This window comes from Vipera berus (genome assembly GCF_964194415.1).
Source record: "Vipera berus genome assembly, chromosome: Z".
NCBI lineage: Eukaryota > Metazoa > Chordata > Lepidosauria > Squamata > Viperidae > Vipera > Vipera berus.
In genome coordinates, this window is record NC_138205.1 from 10,749,805 (window position 1) to 10,775,553 (window position 25,749).

At 40.7% G+C, this 25,749-nt stretch overlaps 1 protein-coding gene across 2 annotated transcripts; it reads right to left on the reverse strand.

The window, feature by feature from the left end:
• Positions 1–4,428: 4,428 nt before the first annotated feature.
• Positions 4,429–25,465, reverse strand: LOC308677661 (receptor-interacting serine/threonine-protein kinase 3-like). 2 transcript variants are annotated; one of them, XM_081344275.1, is made up of 13 exons: positions 25,377–25,465; positions 22,065–22,270; positions 20,891–21,239; positions 18,950–19,110; positions 18,546–18,595; positions 16,816–16,989; positions 13,490–13,572; positions 12,362–12,536; positions 9,183–9,262; positions 8,487–8,559; positions 7,205–7,284; positions 4,882–4,966; positions 4,429–4,776 (listed from the first exon to the last, which is right to left on the reverse strand). In XM_081344275.1, exons 2-13 carry the CDS (start codon positions 22,208–22,210, stop codon positions 4,667–4,669), a joined length of 1,566 nt encoding a protein of 521 aa, XP_081200401.1. In that variant the 5' UTR covers positions 22,211–22,270; positions 25,377–25,465; the 3' UTR covers positions 4,429–4,666. The 2 variants fall into 2 exon arrangements, with proteins under 2 accessions (XP_081200401.1, XP_081200402.1); XM_081344276.1 differs by lacking the exon at positions 25,377–25,465 and having other exon boundaries at positions 22,022–22,128.
• Positions 25,466–25,749: the final 284 nt, after the last annotated feature.

Consider the following 25,749-nt stretch of genomic DNA (forward strand, 5'->3'; position numbering starts at 1 on the left):
GAAATGTTAAAAAGGATAGGAACATCTCAAGGTGGTGAGTAAAACAAGATAATGTAGTGACGGATATAAGGAAGTTGTTACAATAAGTCTTTTGGATGTAAAAGTTCAAAGAAGATCTTTTAGAAATGTAAATGACTTCAAAGACTAACTTAAGTTTCTTAGGGGGGCATGTATGGAGAAAAGAAAGTATAAATGCCTGGTTTGAAACTTGCTCAGTGCGCTCTTTGAACCCAATCCAATTTGGGAAGGGTCTAAGAGGCTGCGTTTGCAAACACTTTCTTTATTATTTTCTTTATTATTTTCAATTTTCTTTTCAATAAATCTTTGCCTTTGTTAACCAGACTTGTCTTCGAGTTGTGAGTATCAGATTTTGGGTTTTTAAATCTCATACCATGGAAAGGTGTGTATTAAGCCCCTTGGACAAATCAAAAACATATCCAAGTCCCTCCTTAACTGCAAAGCTTCCTAGCTCATACAAACCAAACTTATTTATCTGCAGGGTCTCTAGAAGAATAAAGAGCAACTATGCCTGATTGAGGAAGGGAAAATAAGGAAAGCAATTACCTTGTAAGGAAACCCCTTTCAACTCAAGTGGACTTTTCCTGATGAATTCTTGCCTGCAAAGCAGTTCATTTCTCGGCTGGAAGTTCAGTTGTCATGGCTGATGTGCCAGTGTTCCTCATTGTCACCGGAAAGGCTGAAGGGAGGTGACAAAAACTCTCCCTTTCACATGGTGTGTTGTTGTGGAGAAGGTTAGGACTGCCCAGACAAAAGGCTCCACATTTCCTTCCTGTGGACCAGCCCAGCACAAGCTGCTAGCTGCCCCAGTAGCTGGGTCAAACCATTGAAACAATGACTACTTTCCTGTCTGAAGGACCAAGTTGTGGGTCTTGGCTGGTGTAGACATTCCAGAAGTCAAGTGCTTTTTCCATTTCCTTCCTTCTCTTTCCCAGGGCCTTAAAACCTGACATGTAAGACCCTTGGAGAGGGAAAGATGACACTTTTGCTGTGATGCACTGATACTGCACATCAGCCCACACTATCTGCCAAAAAACACAAGGACAGCAACCAGCCCCTAGCTATAAAAGAGAATGGCAGGGTAATTCTCATTTCCCAGATGGACACTGGACACTTATTGGTGGCCAGACTCATAAAAAACCAAGCAGGCAATTCAAACCAGCTTCCTTCCTACTGTTTTCCTGAACCACTGAAAAGCAGATTTCAAATCCTTTTGACTCCTGGATTTCCCAGCAGCCTTTCTTTTGCACATCCCCTCAGTTGTACAGGCATTTGTGTCTCATTGCACTCTTGCAAAAATTGTTTGGTGATTCTTCACATTAGCAGTTAATTTAAAATAATAATAATAATAATAATAATAATAATAATAATAATAATAATAATAATAATAATAGTAGTAGTAGTAGTAGTAGTAGTAGTAGTAGTAGTAGTAGTAGTAATAGTAATAGCAGCAGCAGCCTTTGTTTAGAAAGAAAATAAGATTTACCGAAGATTCACTTCCTTCCTGAATTCCAAACTGGTTCTGATTAAATGCATGTGCTGAATACTTTGAGAATCTCTGCCCTTCCTCACTCAATAAAGCTACCTTTTGCAATTGACTGAGTGACAAATTCACCATGAGTCAATTTCAAAAGGCAGCTTTAATCGGAACAGTTTATATCCTTCAAAGATGCTTCTTACATTATCAAACATCAACATCTGCCTATAAAAATTCCAAATTCAGTCTGAACATCTGCCTGGTTATGCAACAAACCATAATATCACCATCAAGCATCCATACCTGACTATCCCAGGTCTTTGGGTAAGACTCAGTAGTTGGATAAAAATACCACATCCAGTCTGAATATCTAGCTGACTGTGTGACAAAGCCTTACAATAACGCATACCTAAAGAATAAAAGGTGCACTTCTAAATTCATGTGTGTGTGTGTGTGTGTGTGTCTGTGTGTGTGTGTGTGTGTGTGTGTGTGTGTGTGTGTGTAGAGGGGGTATTTGCAAAGCTGTCTTTTTGACCCACTTGAAATTTAACTGCAGAAATGCAAGATGTTTTCAGTTGCAGTTCAAACAGATAAGGCACCACCCAGAGTTAGATAGGCAGCCATACAAATGGAACTAAGGACTAAAAAAATAAATACACAAATCCCCTTGCAGAGATTCTGTTTTGCAAATCCAGGTTTTCCACCCATTATATGTCATGCTGACAGGAAATTCTCTCTTGATTAAAAAAAGGTTTGCTACAGTTACACAATATCACAGTATGCTAACAGTAATATGATGTGATCTTCTGGGAAGCCGCAACACCAGACAATGAAAATCCATTTTAAAAAAGGATTGAATTCACTGTCATATGGTTTTGGTAGTCTTACTCCCTAATGTCTTACATTTATATTTTACCCATTAAAAAAACATTATTTTTAGTTAATTGGGGAGTTCTAAGGACACTGAGTATTACTGAATGCCACATTGTCACCGGTGATTTAACAAGCATATTTGTTGCTCACTGTTCTCAGCAATCACACCCAGTTTTTAATATTTACTTCACAATTGAATAGGGACTCATATCATATTTTCAAACCCAACTCTGAAATAAATTTCAGTGAATCTTACATCATATTTTCAAACCGAAGTAAATTTCAGTGAAACTTATATTTTCAAACCCAGCTCTGAAGTAAATTTCAGTGAATCTTATACTTTCAAACCCAATTCTCAAGTAAATTTCAGTGAATCTTATACTTTCAAACCCAATTCTCAAGTAAATTTCAGTTAATCTTATATCACATTTTCAAACCTAACTGAAGTAAATTTCAGTAAATCTTGCTGGCACTATCTGAATTATATAATATTTAATTGCCAATTAAACAATAACAACACCTTGTAGAGTGAAGAATACTTCATGAAACTATGAACAGACATGGAGCTTTGGAGAAAACCGAACATACAAATTAGAAATAGAGAAACCCAGTTTGACAAGTTCATAAAAATGAGGATCTGTCCCAACTTGGATCAGGTGCAGGGTGGACAAAGGGATAGACTTGGACTGGAAATAAACTACAATGGGAAAGGTACTTTTCTGCCTAAAATCCAACCCTCTAACTATAATTTCCTCATGTGGTCATCCTTTGTGACCTTCCTAGCCAGCTTTCAGCAAGCAAAGTCAATGGGAGAAGTGGGATTCATTTAATAACTTCATGAATTCAAATTCAAATAATTTTATTGCGGTGATTAACCAGCAGAAAACAACTGCACGATTCACTTAACAATTGCATGATTTTCTTAACATCCATGGCAAAAGTTTAATCAGGTGCTTTAATGAGATAGTATGTGAGTGGACCCGCCATTTTGAATATTTAATATCACTATAACCTTTGACTGGAGAAGAATCTCTGAAAACTCACAACTTGGAGGCTGAAAGCCTACCTGAGTAACACAGACACACACATACACAAATCCAGTTTGCTCTGGACTGATGATGTTACATAGTTTGATAATGAAACATCCACAAGAAAACAGCCAAGCTCAGAGAGCACCGAGGACCCCACATGCTTTGCATATACCCAGAATGAGCACCCATTTCTTAAATAGAATGATTTTCTGCAAAACAGCGAGGACTGTGGCCATTTATTTTCAGCAACGTGTTAGAGATTTATTCAGAAAAATGTTGCCATAAACTGTTAAGGAGTTCAGTTTATCACTGAATGTTTTGATGACGCTCCTTTCTTTCCCAAAATTTATTATTATTTCTCATTTAAGCTTTCACCTGTTTCACTTTGAAGCCTCAGTCCTGACCATTGACAGAGATTGTTGGAATGGCTCCAATCAATTGTAGTTACAAGAAGAAAACATTTATTCCCAAAAGTTCAGTTCAATCCATCCCAGTATTTGACAGAAAGAAAGGCAAAGCACCATGTCTGAATTCAACGGGTCAGGGTGGGAAGGGAGGAATCAAGTGCATGACTTAATACAGCTTCCCATCCCAGTTGAGGATTAGTCATGCACCTTCATAGGAAGACCAGCGAGGAGAAGACTATGAAGAGATGTAGTAGCTCTCCTCAGGTATCCAAATGGTCATCCTGTACAAGAAGGGACAGGATTATTCAGTGTGGTTCTAAGGGCGGGACCAAAAACAACAGGTTGAAATTAAAAGGAAGCGAATTTTGTTAGACAAAAAGAGATGTTTCTTAGCAGCAAAAGCTGTTCAAGAACAAAAACAGACAGTGGGGAGGCAGTGAGCTCTCCTTCTTTGAAGATGTTTCAAGAGACGCTGGATGGCCATCCATGTAGGATGCTTAAGTAGTAGATTCTTGCACTGGGCAGGGAGTTGGATTAGATCAGGCATCTCCAAATTTACCAACTTTAAGACTGGTGGACTTCAACTCCCAGAATTCCCAAGCCAGCCAAGCTAGCTGGGGAACTCTGGCAGTTGAAGTCCGCCAGTCTTAAAGTTGCCAAGTTTAAAGATGCCTGGAATAGATGGTCTCCTAAGTCACTTTCACCCTTTTTATTCTGTGATTCTATCTTTCTAGGAAATAGCTAGATTAGATTGAGTTATAGGGATTGCACAGAAAAATCAGGGACAACAGAGAAGGCAAGTGGAGTTGGCTGGAATGCTCCCAAGGACAAGAATGAAATTGTCTATTTTCTATCAGCATTCATTGGTTACTGTTTTGTCTTGTCCTAGAAGCTTGTTCAAGATGCATGTGGTTCAGACCTCCGATCTGAACTCCTGTGATGCTGTTGCCACTGATTTGAACTCCACCATCTGGAAGTCAAGAAAAGAATCACCTTTGTTAAAAATCAGGTTAAGTAGAGAAACATCTTACAGGGGTTGGCTGATTATATTTTGGGAAGAATTGCTTTTACTCACAGGAAACTGTAGGTGTAGAATGCCACAGGAATGACTGATTCTGCCTGGGAAATCCAATATCACCTTGGTGGGAGCCATAATATTGCTGGGGGGAAAATGTTCAGATTAAAAAAAAGAAAGAAAAGAAATGGATGAGTGTGAATGGGAACTGAAAAGCTGACCATTGACCAAGATCACCTACACACTTATATCATCTTGATGACCCAATTTGAAATGGATTTTTTTTTTAAAAAAAGAAATCAGTTCAAAACTGATTCAATAAAGGAGAATATTCGTAGCTCAGGGTTGAAAGGAGGGGTCGCTGGTGCTCTCTGAGCTTGCTTGTTTTCTTGCAGACACTTCATTACCCAAATTAGGTAACAGCATCAGGGCTACTAAGGAGTGCCACTTAATTATGGTTTATTTGATAAACCACAAAGGATTGAGTTCATGCAACATGCTAAGTAATCTCACCATTCCACCTTTTCAAGATCTTGCACGCTCTGTTTCAAATGGTGGATGTTCTCATTTAAAACCTCTTGAGATCTCATGTGGAGACCCAGGGATCCCATGAACTCAGATAACCTTATATGTGATTTCAGCCCTTTTTAAATTTCCTTTTTACAGAGGATTGCATTTCCATCAGAAAGGATTGCTGCTGCATAGAACTGTGTTTCATCTAAATGAATTCTGTTGAAATACACTCTAATAAAACTGATTTCTTCTGTATCTTTGGGAGACCAGAAAGGGTAGCAAACAATATTATTTTTAAAGCTGATCTTTCAAGTAACACAGCATCCTTCTCACCACCAGCCACTGATCTCACAGAGTTCCCAAACTGTTAACTGTCACAGATGATAGTGCCTTCGATGCAACATTAAAGAAATCCTCAATATTCTGGCCCCATGTAATGTGCACAGTGTAGAACGATGAGAGAGAATTGGACCATTGGAATCATTCAGTTTAACAATGAAATCTGAGCTTGGGCACATATAATATGCACCACTTATAAACAAAGAAAACTGAATTATGGGATCTATTGTTTATCACCTAATGCCATTTAATGCAACTTTCTGACCCATCCGTTCTCCAAATGTACAGATGGCCGCTGAGTCTAGAGGTATTTTGAAATCTAGCCAAAGCAAGATTGTTCCAGGAGGTGCTTGGCCCTTTGGTTTGTTTAATTAAATAGCTGCCAGGCACAAACAGCCAGAACTATTCTGTGAATGGCCCAAGTACATACTTTATTGCTGATCATCTATATTACAAGAATCTCACCAGACTATCCTTTGGGAAATGGCAGATATAGACCTAAGGGTTTGACCTCAGATGTTTCCCCTCTCCAAATTGACTCCAAGCCTCACCCTAGAGGGTTCCCCTCCTTCAGATGATTCTACCCAGGGCTTTTTTTTCCTCATAGAATGCTCAGAACGGAGTTCCGGCACCTTTTTTGGATGGAATCTTGTAGGGTAGACAAGGCGGATTGTATGACATGTGTGAATTCCGGCACCTTTTTCTTTTACAAAAAAAGCACCATAACAGTACATAACCTGTTAAAGCTTCATTGATTTTAAAAACTGAGTGCACTTTTTCATACTCTGGTTTTCTTTTATCGTTTTGTACCCACCCAAAGACATTTTGAATAGGAGCAAATTGGATGGATGAATGAATGAATGATCTAGTTTCTTGACAAAAGAAGCTGTTAATCACTAGGGATCTGATTTGGATCACTAAAAATTAAAAAATCTTAAACCCATATATTCTCACTGGACCCATTTCCAGTAATTAATATGTCAATCCATCTAGCAACCTGAACTGTTTCTATGCCAGGTGGTCCTTGTAAATAATGTAAACTGATTTTTGTTTTCTTTGCCCTCCATGTTCATATCTCCTTTTGTGTCATGTGTAAACCAGAGAGCAAAGATTAACTTTAAAAAAAAATGAACTGCAAGTTCTGCAGGGAAATTCCTTTGGCTAAAGAATGAGGTAATTGTGCAGGCTGCATTTGTGTGTATTTGTTTGTGGACCTTTGGGAGCACAAAATTGGTCCAGTGTTTCTGATTGAACAAAGCTATGGACTGTTTTCCCTAATGAGAGAAAGTTCCACGAAGCTTCAGTTTGGCCACCGTAGAAGCAGGACACTGAACTATGATGCTTTGATCCAACAAGGACTCTTAGAATCTTAGTGTTAATATTCTGTGTCGCTATTTTGGAAAGAAAATGTTGGGGAATCAAATTCATAGAACCCTGGAGAAAGTAAGCAAGAGAGATTCAGAGAAGATCTGTTAAGGATGCTTCTCTCCATATTTCCTAATCTTCTTCCTGGTATTTCTCATTTACTTACCGGTGGATAATGATGGTATGCAGGATAATTTGGATATATTGGAGAAGCAAATGTATCTGAACGGGGCCGTTGCTTATTACCTGTTTAAAAAGGGAGTGGGGGAAGAGAAAAGGAATTAATACAACCCTTTTGAGAAGTTCTCCCAAATTGTTTGGAGAAGTGAAATTTCTCGCTCTTTTCCCACATGTGTTGACTTCAACATCCCTAATCCTCCCTGCCAGCATGGCCAAGAATACCATCTAAAGGTCAGGATCCTTAGTATTAATATTTATAAAGCAGTATTAGTACCACTTTATAAAGCCTTAGTAAGACCACACTTGGAATACTGCATCCAGTTTTGGTCACAATATTATAAAATAAGATGTTAAACTCTGGAAAGAGTGCAGAGAAGAGTAACAGAGATAATTAGGGCCCTGAAGGCTAAAATGTATGAAGAATGGTTGCAGGAATTGGGTATGGCTAATCTAAAGAAAAGAAGGACTAGGGGTGAAATGGTAGCAGTGTTCCAATATTTAAGAGCCTGCCATAAAGAAGAGGGGGTCAACCTATTCTCCAAAGCACCTGAAGGCAGGACAAGAAGCAATGGATGGAAACTAGTCAAGGAGAGAATCAATCTGGAACTAAAGAGAAATTTCCTGACAGTGAGAACAATTAACCAGTGGAATGGCTTGCCTTCATAAGTTGTGGTTGCTCCATCACTGGAGACTTTTAAGATGACACTGGACAGGCCATTGGTCTGAAATGGTATAGGGTCTCCTGCTTGAGCATGGGATTGAAACACCTCCTAGGTCTCTTACAACTCTGTTATTCTGAATCTAACTACTTTTGAAAATTTATCATAACTCTCCATCTTCCTCCACATCCTCAAAAAACTTTGATTCAGGTATTAGGTGGCAAACTACAACTGAGGTGTAGTTTGAATGAGGCCACAGATACACTTAATTTCAGTAGAGATATTCTGGCAACGGCCATGGCCATTACAATCATGGTAACAGAGAGTCAACCAAAGCAAAGATGCTAACAGCTATCCTTTGCTGATAGAGCAGATGTCTGTTTGTATATGCATCCACACCCACAAACACATGGTTGTGTGCATATAGTCATTTGTTCATTCTTCCTGCTATGGAACAAGTTCTGTTATACAAAGAATCTGCAAGCAAGGCCAGAGGTGATAATAGTTCCATGATGGTCTCACTGTGCAGGGGTAGCATGCCTGGTTTCATTCTGAGCTCCAGTGAGCAAAGATGAGTAGATCTTCCCAAACAAGACAGAAAAAGAATACCTCTGAGTGTGGTCCTTTGTGGAGTCTGGACCTCTGACACATGAGGGTTTTCCTGCTCTGTCCCTTCAGCTTTCTTGAAAAACAAACCATCAGACTAATTAAAAGGTGATCCCCTGCCCATGTCAGCCCCCTAGAGAAAACCTGTTCACATTTATGCTTCTTCCTTCAATAGAAGAAACAGCCTCAGCTTCCTTTCCTGGTTCCCAGCCAATGACCATTACTCTTACAGGCTTGCTGTGAGAGCTGTAGTCTTCAAAGGTGTTCTGTAATCATAGCCACCATTTTAGATTAAATTAAATAGGCTTGAGACAGCCCCCGGCATATTGAGCAAAGTTTGATTATTGTATATGATTGAACAAGAGCTTCAGCATATTAGTTTACACATAGGCTCTCTTGGTAGTGGTTCATGGGACATTAGTCACTCACTGTTTTCCATACCAATTCTGATCATGGGTTTGATCAGAATTGGAGGGTTTCCAGCTACGTTTGTCACTAGTTTGAATATCTGTCTCTGTGTGTCTCTTTGTCTCTCTCTCTCTTTTTTTTTCTCTCTCTCTGTCTATCTGTCTGTCTGTCTTCTGGCTCTCTGTATGTCTGGCTCTCTGTCTGTCTGTCTGTCTCTCTCTTTTCTTATGAATGACTAGCTCATTCTATTCTACTTGGCATGAAAGATTAAATTAATAATTATATTCTTACATTCCTGTTACACATGCTTTTACTTCGGTGAAGGGTCCCAGACACTTTGTTCCTTAAAACGACTTTTGGTGGTATAGCTTCTGAAATGGGAAAAAAGCAATGATTATACACCCTACTTATCCTTTATTTGTTGTAGCCATGGATTCTTGAATTAATCACATTGGTTGGCTCTCTATATATCACCTTAAGACAAAATCATGGCTTAGAAACCACAATAGTTAAAATCACACAATATGTTAATCTATAAATTACAGCCTTTGGCTCCGCACACTTAACTATAGAATGTTTTGGTCATGATTCCAGGTACTATCACTGATAAAATGTTTGACTTGGTGCCACAATCAATTAAAATAATACCACAAACTGGCTACAGCAATTATATGTGATTTGTAAACCACAGTGGTAGAATTCACACAAGATGACTCAAATTAACCATGATGGTTTGATTCACACATTTTCCTAAGCCAAACCAGAGGAAACTCATTGTCAGGACCCACCCCAAACCACGTCTTAGGGGGACAAAACTCTTGGAGCCAAATCTAGTCCAAAAGGAATCTTTACTATGACATGCTTGGTTGTAGGAATACAAGACAGGACTTAATATTGTTCTACAAACCAAAACCTTATAAAGAGTTCCCAGTTCAACCCCCCCCCTTAACCCCATTTGGTCAGCCCCCCATCATTTACCTCGTATCATCCCTCTCGTGGGAAAAAGGAACTTAGGACCTTTTATGTTTATTGCTCTCTTCCTTGACACAAGCCAGATGCTACCTACCCTAACCCTCCCTTTTGTTCCCCCAGTTCAAAAGGCTTCTCTTTTCCTTTGAAATGCCTAATACAGGCTCAATACACATTTGTTCCTTCCTCCTCAGGAGATGGCAGAGTCCAGGAACAATGTTTTTAACATACATTTATGAATATGATATAAATGGATTCTGACACTCATTATGATTTTGGGCGATATGTGAGAGGTACCTGAGTATCTTGCAGGCCTAATCAAAAGATTTTTAGATAGTCTTGATTTTGAAATATTAAAGATAAAATGTAACTGGCTTAGTAAAATTTCTTCATATTCACTGGATCGTCTTCATGGTTTTCTAAGCTGGCAGCTTCCACTTCAATTTTTATTTAAGAAGCAAAGTGCTTTGAATCAAAATGCTAGTCACAACGACTGGATTCATGTGTCAAGATAAGCAAGAGTTTCACTCTACTTTACAGGCTGCATAAATTTGATCCATTGTACAACTAATTTTCAGGAAATTACACCACTGAAATGATCCTTGGTTCTTCCACATAGGGTTTTCATTGAACAAATGCCCTTTATTCTCCACACAGTTTTGTTCTGGGGTCCAAATATCCCTGTTCTTTATTCATAAGTAATCCTTTTTTCACTAGTACTTCATTTTTTTTTCTTTATTACAGGAAAAAAAATTGTACTAAAAAGAGGAAGAGAAGGAGAAATAATTCCAGTGGATCTCTTGACATCAGCTCAAAGAGTTCTGGACTTTATAGCCCCTTCTTGATTTAGTCCATCAAGAGAAGAACAATATTGCATTGCTACGTTGAAAAACTGAAAGCAGCAGACAAGCTGGCTAGTCATGGTCTCCAATGACATAGGCAAAAGCTTGCAAGAGCTCCAAGAAGAAAGTGCTGATGGGCAGTCTCTCTAGCTCTCTCACACAAACAAAACAAAAGACACAATCAAATGGGGGTCTAGTCCAAAGCAACCATACTAGGCTACAAAAATATAAATGTCCACTAGCTGGCAGCAAGATGCATGAGAATCTCTAGCTGTTTGCTACCATCTAGAGGTTCTACTAATTTTTGCAGCCCAAATCTGCTTTACTAATGGGGCAACTGGCTGGATGCTATCAGTGATGACATAAGCAGTTGCTTACAGAACCTCGATTAGTTACTGACAGACCATTCTGGAAACAAGATGTCTATTGTGCCACAAGAGCCAGCAGTAACTGAGCAATCACTATGGTTCATTAATATTCAGATGTGAAATGAAGAGGCCATTTGGGCAAAGTTGTTGGAAATGCTGAGCAGAGGAAATCTTTTGGGAAACATCTTCCCATTGTCCAATGAAATATGAATTAGAATGCATGCTTGGATTCCAGATCTGTCTTCTATAATGAGAGCTTTTCACTTCAGTTGGACATCACTTCTTGTCATTCCAATTCAGGAAGGCCTGTGAATAATTTAAATTCAAGAGATTGGAAGGGATAGTGTTCAGGAAGGCTGATGTGGAAATTTCCGAGACTGGCTTATAGTCAAGTTGGATCCTTTTTTGGGGTCAGAAGCCAAAAACAGCATTAACCTGTAGGAATTGCAATGTATGGGGTGGGGGTGAATGATGTATTGATGTCTTCAGAGCTCAGACCAAAATTATTGGTCTATCTTGGGGCATTTGTAGGAAGGGTTTGGGGTAAAATCCATTTGGAGGCCAAATGTTGGCCATGCAATCTAGGTTTTGGGGAGAAAACTTGGAATAATACATGTGGTGGGTTGCTAAATCTGGGTCTAGCTAGTGAAACAGAAAGAGGTGGGACCAAAAATGGAGAAAACAAAGGGGGAACTTCTTTAAGAGCCCTGCTGGTGCAGTGATTAAAGTGCAGTATTGCCGGCAAACTCTGCCCATAGTCTGGCGTTGGATCCTGATGGGGCTCAAGGTTGACTTAGCCTTCCATCTTTCCAAGGTTTGGTAAAACGAGGACCCAGATTGTTAGGGACAATATGCAAATAATGTTTTGACATTGTAAACTGCCCAGTGCTGCAAAGTGCCATGGGGTGGTATATAAGCCTAACTGTGGCACAGTGGTTAGAATGCAGTATTGCAGGCTAACTCTGCTGACTGTCAGCAGTTTGATCCTGACTGACTGAAAGTTGACTCAGCCTTCCATCCTCCCGAGGCTGGTAAAAATGAAGACTCAGATTGTTGGGGTCAATATGCTGATTCTGTAAACTTCTTAGAGAGTGCTCTAAAGCATTATGAAGCGGTATAAAAATATAAGTGCTACTGCTATTGCTAAAAGCTAAGCACTCAGTTTTGATCACTCATGCAACGATTACGAAAAGAGGCTTTTCAGTCTTCAGATCAATTTCCAGTGAATTAACTCCAGAAAAGCAGAAAGGCTACATGATCCCCCACCCCACCCTTTTTACATTACACTTGCCATTTTGCACAGGTGACATTTCTTCTAGGTGGAAAGTTTTAAAATTTTCTTCCAAACCATAGGTAGGAGAGAATGTTCGGTGTTCTTCGGATCTCAAAGGGGTAAGACTGGCTCCCTTGGAACTCAGACCGGGGGGGACCTTGGCTTCTGTTCTAGAAGAATTCTCCTTCTGCATCTTTCAGAAGTGAAAAAAAAAGACAATTTGGCAAGGCAGGAAGAACACCCAGCTAAAGCGATCCTGAATGGAGGCCAGAGGTAAAATCCCCCCAGATTAGGCCCCAGAAGTGCTTTGCTAAAAGACAAATGGGCTCTTTTTTTTTGGGGGGGGGAACAGTTGCCTTTTGGAAAAACACCTTTGGAAAAACAACCAACCATGAGCTGGATGGTTGAGAATCTCTGTAGACCTCCAGGTTAAGATGGTCCTCAAGTGCGTAATCTAAGGAAAGAGAATGTTTAAAAGGAGTCCTCTATTTCCATGAAATTGTCATGGACAGAGGGTATACAGAGGATACACCTGCCTTTCGTTTTATGATAGGCTGGCTGTCTCCCTGGCTTCTCAGGCTCCTATTTGATGCCTGGAAAGATCCTGAGGAGATCCCCTTTTGCGACCTTCTGACCAGCAAAATCAGTGGGGGAGCCACCTTCACTTAAACAACGGTATTACCGACTTAACAACTGCAAGGATTCACTTAACAATTTTAGCACGAAAGGTGGTAAAACAGGGCAAAACCTCCCTTAACAAATGTCTGGCTTAGCCACGGAAATTTTGGGGTTAATTGTGGTCGTAAATTGAGGACCAGCTGTATTTCGTTCACATGAGACAGAACTAGTGGTGGGATTCAGCCAGTTCGCACCACTTCGGCAGAACCGGTAGGCCCAGAATGGACTTCCGGAAGCAGCATCCACACAGAGAACCGGTTGTTCACATACTTGAACCCCATGACTTGACAGCACTATTGCTTTTGTAGCAAAATTGCCATTCAGGAAATATAATGGCATTAGAAAAAAAAGAAAAGAAAAAAAAATAGGACCAGGTTTGCATAGAAATACTTTGAACGGCAAAACTGGAGTGCTGCTGTCCTCTGGAGGCTTATCATAAGAATGCATTTTGTAAAATTTATTCTTTACCAAAATATCTTGGACTTCACGAACAGCAGGCCAAATTTTCCACTTGTAACAGGAATGCACGTCTTCCATTTCTTTGCTGCAGTCTGAAAAACAGGGACAAAAAAACAAGAACGAGTAAAGGACCAAGGGAGACATTAATGCCTTTCTTCACCTCCCTCAATCTATGTTCAGATCGGAAATGGCTTCAAAGAATAATACAATAATTAGTTCATTTAGGACTTCCGGTGGCTCCGCGGCGACGGAGGCAGCCTTCCCGGGCTGCCCGCGGCTCAGCTGTGTGATTTTTCGCCCGAAACAGCGCCGATCAGCTGTTCCGGCGAATTTGAAGCCCCCTCCTCGGGAGAAGAGGAGGGGGTGAGCCCCCAGGTAGGGGTTGAGTTCTCCGGGGCCGCCTGAGCTTGGAGCTTGGGCGGCTGAAGGATTGAACTCCCCCGCAGCCTGGGCTGCTCCCAGCTGGCTAGCGTCTCTGCTCCGGACTTCATGGAGCAGAGCCAGGCGTCTGCGACCATCCCTGCTTGAAGGAGAGACTATGAAAGGAAAAGAGCAGGCAGAGCAGTACAAGAGGGAAAGATGAAGAGATGAAGAGGATTATTTTATTTTACTCTCGAGCTTGATGGACTTTGCTTAAAATTTAAAGTGAAAGTGCATCACAATTGTAAGTAAAAGATGGCGTCTAAACCTCCCCCTAGAACTTTTCGGAGTGCTGGAAATTCTCCGGTGCAACAACAATCATTACTGCAGGCGTTGCATTCTCCAGATGTATTGACATCGAAGGATCTTGAAAAACATACCCAGTTAATTTTGGAGTCAATGGGTGTTAAATTTGCACAGATGGAGGAGAAATTGGAGAAATTGGAGCAGAGAATGGAAGAAAGGATGGAACAGAAACTCAGAGAGATGAAGGTAGACATTTTGTCCTCAGTGCATAAAGTAGCTAAATGTGTGGAGGTGCTGGATGACAAAGTGGAAGAACTGACTCAAAAAAATGCTATATTAGAAGCAAAAGTATTGGAAATTGAAGATTTAAAAGACAAAATGGATAGCGAACTGAGTCTGGCTCAATTTTACCAGATGCAGTTTGCTGTTAGAATTAGAGGCCTAAAAGAGAATATTAAGGAAGATTTAAAGCAGCTGGTTTCTGAGGCTTTTGAGGTGGTATTGAACCATCCAGCATCTGAAATAAAACAAGGCATGGACAAAGTGTTTCGTGTGAACTCGTGGATTGCTAAACAGAGAAAGTTGCCTAGAGATGTGGTGGTTTATTTTGTAAAAAGGGAAATTAGAGATGAAGTTATACAAGCTGCCTATGATACTAAAGTTGTGATTGCTGGTCAAGAAGTTTTGGTTCTAAAAGAAATTCCTCCAAAGATTTTAAAGAGAAGGAAGGACTTTATATTTCTTGTGCAAGAGCTCAAGCAAAGAGATATAAGGTTCAGATGGGAGATCCCAGCTGGGTTGAGCTTCATGTATGAAGGCAAAAGGTACTGTTTGGGTACTGTGAAGCAAGCGCATGATTTTTACAACAATGTCTTAAAAGCAACCCCATCAACACTTTTGGAAGCTGCAGAGGGATCTGGAGAAGGAGAACATCAAGAGGATGAAGATGGACAGATAGACGAGAATGGTACAGGAGGAGATCAAGCTGCAACTAGAGAACATCCTAGAGAACAGAGGGTGACGCGTGCTGCCTTAAAACGCTCAAAAAAGATAAGAAAATAGGACCAGTAGAAATCTATGGAACTTCCACAACATACTGATAGTCAAATTTGGAATTAATGGACAATTTACTACAGAGGAAGAGGAAGAAAGTTTTGTGGGTTAATGTGGGTTAATTTGTGTAAGAACTATCTATTATAGCATATTTTGGCTAGAGAGGTTAATAGGGATAGGTGCTTGTGATGTGTAAATGAGAATATGTTTAGGAAATAGTGAATTGTGGAAGAACATAGATGGGAATGACGCTAGTTTTCTTTTATTTTAGTTCTTTATACATATTTAGTATTATTATTTATTTATTTATTTATTTTATTTTAATTCCATTTATATCCCGCCCTTCTCCGAAGACTCAGGGCGGCTTACAAGCTTAGCAGTTAAGGATTGGTTTACTCTATATAAGCTAGAGAGTGATGGATTTTAGAGTTTATAATTGTTAGTATATGATTGTTTATGATTGCTTTTTAGATATATACCTTGTATTTTGCTCTGGGAAGTCGGGGGGGGGAGGGGGGGAGGAGGGGAAGTAGGGGGGGGAGGCAGGGGAGGGAGGAGGGAGAGGGGGAGGGGGGGATAGGGGGAGGTAGGGAGGGGAGGAGGGAGGGGGGAGGGGGGTTTTTTAAAGGAAAACTGTATTTTAAAACTTTTCAATAAAAAAAAAATAATTAGTTCATTTAGTGACTGTTCAAAGTTACAACAGCACTGAGGAAAGGGACTTAGGACCATTTTTCACACTTACGACCGTCGCTGCATCCCCATGGTCACATGATCAAAATTCAGATGCTTGGCAACCGACTCATATTTATGATGGTTGCAGTGTCCCGGGGTCATGTGATCAGCTTTGTGAACTTCTGACTAGCAAAGTCAATGGGGAAGCCTGATTCATTTAACAACTCTGTTACTAACTTAACAGCTGCAGTGATTCACTTAACAATTGTGGCAAGAAAGATTGTAAAATGGGCCAAAACTCACTTAACAACTGTCTTGTTTAGCCACAGAATTTTTGATATGGCCCAAACCCAAACGTATGAAAACACCTCCCCACCTGCATGCAATCAACACCCAGATGAGCATAGATTAAAACTAAGATTAACATCAGACCAACAATCAAGAAGTAAACAATACCCCAATCAAGGAACCACCAAACAAGCCAACAGTAAACATCCCAACTAAATAACCTCTAAGACTACCCCCACCAACCTTGACAGAGCAAGCCACTAGAATATAAAGTCAGAGCAAACCCCACTCCCCACTAGCATTGATGATGTTGCCTAGTTTGATTAATGAGACGTATGCAAGAAATCAACTAATCTCAGAGAGCACCAAGGAACCCTCATGACTAGAAGACCTCTGAGGTCCCTTCCAACTGTGTTATTCTGCTATTCTGCTATTCTACTATTTGGCTATTTGGTTATTCAGCTATTCAGCTATTTGGCTATTCTCTTATTCTGTTATTCATTACAGCTACCGAGAGACAGTCTACTTTAATGATGAACCCAAGCCAAAGTCCAACAAATGGAAAGATGGTGGGCATATGTCTCCTATTGAGTGTCCTGTCCCTTCATAATTATGTGGGATTATGTGGGATGGCAACCACCATGCATCTCACTTACCCCGGAAGCTCGGCCTTTGCCTCATCTCATTAGACCAACATCTTCTCATGAGATCAATCAAGTCTCCCAGCTTAAACACTTGATCAACCTGCTTCTCCAGATCTTCCGTCAGTGGCCTTTGACCTCGGGGAATATGCATCTTGATCATGGCACTCATGTTGGCATGGTGGAGATCTGGGCAGAGAATGGAAATGGAAACTGTTAATGGTATTTTTTTTAAGGGGAATCACATAAGCCCTGGTGATTAGGCATCCATACAAACTCATTAAACAACAGGAACAAACAAGAAATATGGACAAAAGAAATGGAAGAGTGGAGATGAAAGGAAAAGAAATATTTCTTGTTGAGCGTCACCCTTCCCTCTGTCAATTCTCTCTCTAACTTTTTATCTGGGCAGTCTGGGGGTGATATTTCTGCAGGGAGGGTCAAAAAACTCAAGAAGGTAGCCATAAACATGCAATGCTCCTCAGAAAATTTAAAACAGTGTATGTCATGCTACCAACATAAACCAATCTAATCATTATTCCTTCCTTTATGTCACAGAATTGTAGTTTTTGGTGAGGAAAACCAGGAAATCAAAAAACACTCCCAAGAAATTATTACTCTGAATATTCTTTTGAGGATTATAAGGGAGCTTAAGTGAAATTAAGCAAACATAAATTTGCAGATCATGAATATGCTTTGCTGTCCTTTCCTTTCAGACAAGAATTACCAGTGGGTGAGGCTAAAGGGCATTGCACACCAAAACAACTAGACACACAGATAGTTTCCCCCTCCCCATACCATCACCTCTGATGAACACCTAATTCCCACAGCACTGTCTTAGGCCTAAAGATATTTACCATGTAGTAGGCAATATTGCTATTATCCTTCTCATCTTCTCATCTTTCCTTGTACCTTCTCCTATTGGTATCTTATGATTTATCATATATTGTTTGTATCTGATAATTTATGGTTGTAACTATGATTTATGATTTATGACCTATCACCTTGTTGTTTGTATGTACACTGAGAGCTTATGAACTGGAGATAAATTCCTTGTGTGTCCAACCACCCTTGGCCAATAAAAACTTCTATTCTGTTCTGTTCCATTCTGTTCCATCCCACTCTACTCTACTTTGCTCTGCTCTAATTCTATTCTATTCTATTCTATTCTATTCTATTCTATTCTATTCTATTCTATTCTATTCTATTCTATTCTATTCTATTCTATTCTATTCTATTCTATTCTATTGAAAACCCATTTTAAAAAATTTGAATTAAAGAAAACGTGGTTGCTTCCCACATCCAATAGCTTTTCCCTTCTGTCACATTAAATATTCAAATATATCAGCAATTTTCAAAAGGGCTTTGGTTGCCATTCCTGAGATGCTATATTTTTGTGGATCTCAATCCTAAGTAACCCTGTTCGGCCAAGTCAAGAGTATCTGCTTTTTTCCTTTCATTGTTGGACAAATTGGGTAACATGAATGCTACTTCTAATAATCATGTTTTAATGGCATGTGAGAATGACTTTGGGAGACAGGGAAGAGATGCTACAAAGAGAACAATCAGATAAGAGGAGGATGAGCCCTCGCTGCATAACGTACTATCAGATTGGCAAGATGTGTTTAGTGTAGTCTTACAATAAAGCAGAAATAGCCATCTGGTCTCTTTCCTGTCTGGTCTACCTGGGAAAGAATACATGTGAAATCTTGGACAAGCAGAAAGCAAAGCAAAGAATGACTTACTGTGGTAAGGTTCTTGATTGCTTAACACTGACCACATCAAGATGCCATAACTGAAAGTAAAAGGAAGTAGATCAGATTTCCTGGTGGTCTCCCATCCAAGAATTACATTTGACCCCATGTAGCCCATTCAGGTTGCCTAGGTGTTCTTTTCTCTATTAGGCGAACTTCAAATTCAGCCAAAAGGATAGAAAGAAAAAGAATAGTGGGCTGATCATAAAATGAAAAACTCCTTGTTATGGAAAGCCAGTTTTAGGCAAATGAAAGGGAGACTCATGAATAGATCTCAGATTCCCCAGCTAGATCTTCTGCTTCCAAATGAAAATCAGTTCCAAACCAACTTTAACTCCAAGGTATGTGCATGGATTTAGCATCCCTTATTGGAACCTAGAGGCAACTCAGCTCACCTGTAGACATCCGTGCTGCGGGCTGGCTTGTAATTGAAATCAACAAAGGATTCAGGAGGCATAAACTCCAGGGTCCCACCACAGGTGCCCTCTTCCCCAGAACTGAGGTTATATTGCTGAGTAGTTCCTCGCCTGAACTTGGATAAACCAAAATCCGACACCTGAGCCAGAAATGAGGATGGAACATAAGCAGTGGCTAACAAATGCCATGCACATGGGTTACAAACAAAGTTAAATCATAATTACACAGGTTAGCAAATAGAACAGTCTTCTCTTTGTCTCCATCCTTCTGCTGATTTAAAAGCTACAGATGTACATTTTCAATCAACATAATACTAGCAAGTGACTAAATGAAGAATGCTGGTACATATTTACTGAATTTATATTCTGCCTTTTTCTTCAAGAGTCCAAGGCAGAAATGGTACCTTTTTCCTGTAGACTTGCAAATTACACCCCTAAAAGGTAGGCTGATGTCCCAAAGAGTAGCCTTTGTCTTTTACTCACTCTTTCAAAGACAGCAAAGTCCACATTTTGGACAGAGAGGACCACTGGTTTGAAAGAGGGGTCAAAGAGGCCATCTATGTCAAAACTGAACACCCGTCTCTCAAAAGAGGGGGAGGGATATGACATCATCTATCTCCAGTCTACAACACAGTTCTTCCAGCAGTTCCAAGAAGTCTCCACACCCATTTGCACTGCACAGGTGACCCTGAGGAACCCAATAAAGCTCCAGGTGGCCTCAATTACTCTCTTAGAAGAATGCAAAAGACCAGCTGTCTGCAGATATTATAAATCCTTCCATTCCTCACCATCCAGTCAGAGCTGAGGAAGCTTCTTAGATGAGAAGAGAAACATCTTCAAAGAAAAACAAGAAAGTCCATTTGCCTTGTGAAAAAGCATGTTTGGGACAACTATGACTTGGATCACTGAGAATCTCCATAGACATTTAAATAGGGTCATCTGAGAGAAGTGGCTCAGTGGAACATTGTCAGGCTCCAAACACCAAGAACAAGTTACTTTTAAGCAGTTTTCCTTATTGTTCCTCAGTTGCTTTACTTTGGAAAGATTCCTTCTGCAACTCCTTGCATCCTTAAAGGACCCATTTTCTCCCAACCAAACTATCTACATTTTGCTGGGTTTTTGGTCCTCTGGAATGCAGCCCCTCCTTACTGGGAATCCAGACTACATTCCATCACAAGCATCCATAGCTGAGGGTAGACTTGAACCAGAGTATCAAAGCGGGGGGGGGGGGGGGGGGGAGGGTGAAAATGACAAAAGGATGATGGTGTATCATCATGACACAAGCTCTGAACATCTCTACATGCATTGGGATGTCACATGTATGTACAAAGCAAATGGTGGTTGCTTCACAATGGTGGAATGCTGCTTTTGTCATTTCAAAGAAAGCATACCATCCTGTGGACAGCTCTACTTGATAGTCATCTCTCTGGAATGTTGTAGTAATAGATTCTTAAAGTAGGACAGAGATCTCCAACCTGTCCGGTTTTGCAGTCTGGTGGGTGGAGGGAAGAGTGGATGGTTGCACATGAGTATCAAAGATCGTTTTTTTCACGAGGCAACTGGACTTTCCTATTTTCCTTTGAAGATGTTTCATTTCTCATCCATGAAGCTGAAGAGCTGAAGAAGCTTCTTGGATGAGAAGTGAAATGTCTTCAAAAAAAAACAAGAGTCCAGTTGTATCCTGCAAAAGCATCTTTGGGACAACTGTGATCTGGGTGAATGAGAATCTCCCTAGATGTTCTACGTGAATGGCCAGCAAGTGCTCCATTTGTGTGAGAGGCAGGCACACTTCCATGGCCAAGGGACTGGGGACCCCTGAACTAGGAAGTGGGCTGGACCAGAGGAATTCCAAATACTCCTCAAATCCTAATACTGTGAAATTCTGGGGGAGCCAAGAACTTTAGAAGTGGGAAAACTCACCCGGACATGCAGTTCCCCATCAAGTAAGATGTTGCTAGGCTTAAGATCCAGATGTAACAATGGAGGACTGAGATTGTGCAAGAAATTCATCCCCAGGGCTACCTCATACAGAATGCGGAAACGCAGGGCCCAAGGCATGGTGGGGACCTGACACATTAAGTGGGACAAGTTGCCATTCTCCATGTATTCCATCACCAAGCCCAAGCTGGGCACTATGGCTGACACCAAGGGAGCATCTGTCTGTATTTTGCCTACGAAGAGGCCAAAGAGTCGTAGGATGTAGGTGAAGCGGGCTTTGTCCATGGCACGGGCTTCATTCAAGAGTTCCTCTCGCGTGAAGGAAGTATTCCTGCAGGAAGTATAGGAATTTCAGTTCTGATTTCAATTCTGTTGGAGGATTATTGTGGGTGCAATGAAAGAAAGGTGATGTTAAGGAACAGCAGAGTTGATCTGGGGGAAGGGAGGAGCTTGTTATTAATTGAGGACTTGCAGAAAAATTTTCAAGATTGAAAGTACCCCCCAGTATAAGCCAGGTCAAGAAGCAAGTGCATTAGGGATTCCAATAATGCTATTTGTTGTAGCTCAGTAGTATAACAGAATCTTGAAAACTCTCCAAGTTTTTCTGTGTCCCATTTTAGTAGTAATCAAAATCAAATTGGGGTTATTTTGAGCTTTTTCCCCTCTCACACTCCCTTCATTCCCAGGCCTTACATCTTTTCTGTAAGGCCTCCTGTAAAAGTTTGGTCCTTCCTTATCCCCTTAGTGGCTTACTCATCCCTATACTGTATTCTTTTACATGAGATGAGGTTCATAAAGAAGTAATAATCAAAATCCTGAATTGGCATGGGAAACTTGGGGTTCTGATTGTTCTGATCCCTGATAGGATCTATTGGAAACTGTCCTTTTTGGATGCCTCTTGAGGAGGCATCCAAGTCAAGGGGTACTCTACAATTATCAAATTGCCCTCATGTCCTATATTTAATCACTTCCCCCACTGACCCTTTCAAATTTACGATACGGGAACAATGTTTGAAGATCTTTAGGGCCATATCAAAGGTTCTGAAGTCCATATATGATTGTGGGAGCTACAGATTATATATTTTTGTCAGGCAAGAAAAAGAAGAGATCTACCTTTCACTTTGCACTCAAACAACTTCCAAACAACCACTATTACCGGTTCAGAAACTTGACTGCAACATCGGTCCCCCACTCTTGGTGCCGAGCTCGGAAAATGTCCCCAAAAGATCCTCGACCAATGAAGGAGAAGTTCTTCAGGTGCTCCTCACTGATATGCTCACAGAAATCATTGGTAACAGCCATTCTTCTTAAACCTTCATCAGCCAGCAATGTTTGTGCCTCAGTAGTCCCGCACGTTAAAAGCTGTTTTCAAGAGACAGGAAGATAAAAATATAGCTTCTTTGGAACTGAATAAGACCATGATTGGCTTTGGAGTGCTATGCTGGGGATCACACCCCAACTGGGCCAGGAGAAGAATGTGGTCAGGGCCAGGGCAAACATAACCTCAGATTTAATGGAATGCATTTTTACATTCAGTTAAAATCAAAGTAAAGAATAGCTGTGATTTTTCATCATATGTTCTCCCCCTTCTCCAAACCACACAATTTATGTTGGAAGGGATATGGGGATCACACCTGAGGCTATTGGGGCCTACACCAAGACCAGATGTTCCCAGTTGAACATCTCTGATGTAGGTGCAAAACTCAGGAGAGCAAGGAGGACATGATGGTTTTGGCCATTTCCCAGCCTAATGTTGTCCAAAAATGCTGGGATTGGAACTTTATGAATTCCTAGTCACTCTGCTCGCTGGGGAATTCTGGAAGTTAAGTTTTAGCGTATCTAGAAGATGGCAGATTGAGGCAGACTGCTATAAAGCTAAGCAACTTTCATATAAAGAATGGTGGTTAGAACTGGGTATGTCTAGTTTAATGAAAAGACAGACTAAGGGTGACATGATAGCAGTGTTCCAATATCTCAGGGATTGCCATAAAGAAGAGGGAGTCATTCTATTCTCCAAAGCACCTGAAGGAAGAACAAGAAGTAACAGATGGAAACTAAACAAAGAGAGAAGCAACCTAGAACTAAGGAGACATTTCCTGACAGTTGAATGCTCCAACACTGGAAGTTTTTAAGAAGAGACTGGACAGCCATTTGTCTGAAATGGTATAGGGTTTCCTGCCTGAGCAGGGGGTTGGACTAGATGACCTCCAAGGTATCTTCCAATTTTATTATGATTATGATTCTGCTTGTTGTTGTTATTCCAATGGAAGAACCTTGCCAATCTTGCCACTAAATAATAGACTTTCCATTGTTCAAAGCATTACTTTTACTTCTTCTAACCTAGTGTCCCCCAAATTGGCCCTTCTAGATGGGAATGATAAGAGAAGCTCAGCATTTTCATTCATTCATTTATATGCCACTTTTATTAGTTTCACAAATAATTGAAGGTGGTGAACATATCCACCATGCCTGTCAAGCACCAGAGAAATCAGAAGATCCAGGCAGTTCAAACGGGCCTAAAGATTTATTGCAAGCTTAATCTCTCTGCAAAAATCTGAACTACCAAAGGCCAAAGCAAATTGGCAGTAGATAAAAGGAATTCAAGGTAGGCTAGATTTAGATCTCTTATGGGTACGAAGGGATTCATGACTGATGACACATTTGACCCTTCCCTCAGGCTCAGGCTGGTCATCTCCCACAATATCTTTCTTCTCCTATTTTCCCCGCAACAACATTGTGAGGTCAGTTGGTCTGAGACACAATGACTGGCCCATGATCACCCAGCTGAATAAGGTGGGACTTGAACTCATGTCTCCTGCTTTCTAGCCTGGTGCCTTACCCTCTAGACCAAACCGATTCTCAATTTTAAGAGGTACCAATAAAAGGGAAACCCCATTTCCATCATAGCATCAGCATTTGGAACTTCTGGGAGGTTATTGGAACTGGGGGCTATATTTGCACTATAGCTAAGTTGTGCCCCCATAATAGAGCTATTCCCAGGGCTTGCTGGTCAAGTTAAAATGGCACCTCCGGGGTGCCTGGCACAGATCATACTTTCTTGTCCTGCTATTGGGAATATAAAGATCTACCACTCAGAAACAGTTACCTAAGGGAGAAGATTTCTTGTGTGCTAAAACAGAATCTCATTATTTTAATTTTATCACAAAATATTAAATAATATGATTTGGTTCCCCAGGTATCTACAAAATGTTGTTTATTGCTGCCCTGGAATTTGGAGTTACTTCTGCAATAACAAGCCTTGTTTTGCCTAGTGATAAAACAGAATGTGATTTGCTTATGGCTTAGCATATTATTCATGCTAAATAATTGTGGGTCATTTAGTAAATCAGGGATCAGCAACATGGTTAACCCAGGCATTCCTAAACTAACAGCTTAAAACCAAATAAAAATCTTGTAAGATTTTAGGGTTCCCTAATAATAATTCAGCCTTTAAACACACACAAGCACACAGAGAGAGAGGGGGGGGGAAGAGAGGGAGAGAGGGAGAGGGAGAGAGAGAGAAAAAAAATTGGTGCATCCATTCTATCACACAAAATTGCACAATTGTTATCTCTACCTGAAGAAGCTGCTGAACTTTGCACGGGAAACATGATTCTGGAGTGGATAGATTCTTATTTTAAATAGGCCCAACTCTGTAAAGAAGCCAAGTTCAATTACTACAAATATTAATAGGATTAATACAGGCACACAAAGTGGAAGATAAGTATCATCTGAATTAAGAAGTCCATCTTATTAAAGATCTTGAGAACTTTTCAGAGAACTCACCTAACCCAGGGCAAATTTGATAGAAATAAAGCTGGTTTTGCAGGCAACAAACCTTTACATTTTGGAAAAGCCATCGTTGGGATCAGAGATATTAGTGTGTTACTCCTTGCCTCCTCAATCCCTCCTGCTGATAGTTTCGGTGGAATGTTCACTGCACACCTTTTAGACTCCCTGCATGGTGTACAAGACACCACCCACTTGTCCTCCTTTACTTCCTACTGGCCCAATGGGCCAGTGAAATGCAATTGGGGTGGGGTGGGGCAGACAAGAGGACAGGAGTGAGAGGGCAGGAGATTCCCCCAGCTGACTTCCTCCCACTATGGGAAACTGTAGATCAGGGGTCTTCAAACTTGGCCCTTTTATGACTTGTGGACTTCAACTCCCAAAATTCCTCGGCCAGCGTGCCTGGCTGAGGAATTCTGGGAGTTGAAGTCCACAAGTCATAAAAGGGCCAAGTTTGAAGACCCCTGCTGTAGATTGACTTGAACCCCAAGGCACTGAGTAGACTAGCTAAGGTGGTCCAAAAGTCACTCATTTTGATACTCTTCAACACCGTGGACAGAATGGACCTTTTGGCTGCAGTCACAGCCAATCTGGGATAAGAGACACAATGCGTGGAGAAGGTTGACTTCTCTTTCTTTTTTTGGACTGCCCACCCAGAACACTCCCTAAACTTGTGTACCTTTTTCTGTCCTTGTCGACTTCTTTCTGGCTGGAGAGATCTAACTTCAGGCCTTCACCGACATCTCTGGCTTAATTCCTCTTTTCTTCCTGTCAAGAAAGGCCTCCTTCTCAAGGCTTTCTTCCTCCCCCTCCTCCCTCCACACATACTTTCTCTTTCACAACCTTTCTGTTTTCTGAGTTCCTTCCCTTCGCAGACCTCCACAGAACCATAGAGTGCATCCCTTTCAAAAGTCCCAAATATAACTCATTTCACCAGTGATGATGACGGTAGAGCAGATGACTTCAACCTCGGCCTGATGAATGAGATTGGAAGCTTCCTAACTTGAGGAAGCAAAAGCTTGTATGGGATGACTTAGAGGTAAGAAAAAGAA

Bases quoted from the DNA above. Each gene is read 5' to 3' on its own strand.
- LOC308677661 (XM_081344275.1), bottom strand. From the start codon at position 22,210: ATGGCTGTTACCAATGATTTCTGTGAGCATATCAGTGAGGAGCACCTG. The intron at 4,967-7,204 runs GTAAGTAAATGA...TTTTCCCCCCAG, and splicing joins CATACCATCATTATCCACCG to CAATATTATGGCTCCCACCA. The intron at 4,777-4,881 runs GTGAGTAAAAGC...CTTGACTTCCAG, and splicing joins TTCTACACCTACAGTTTCCT to ATGGTGGAGTTCAAATCAGT.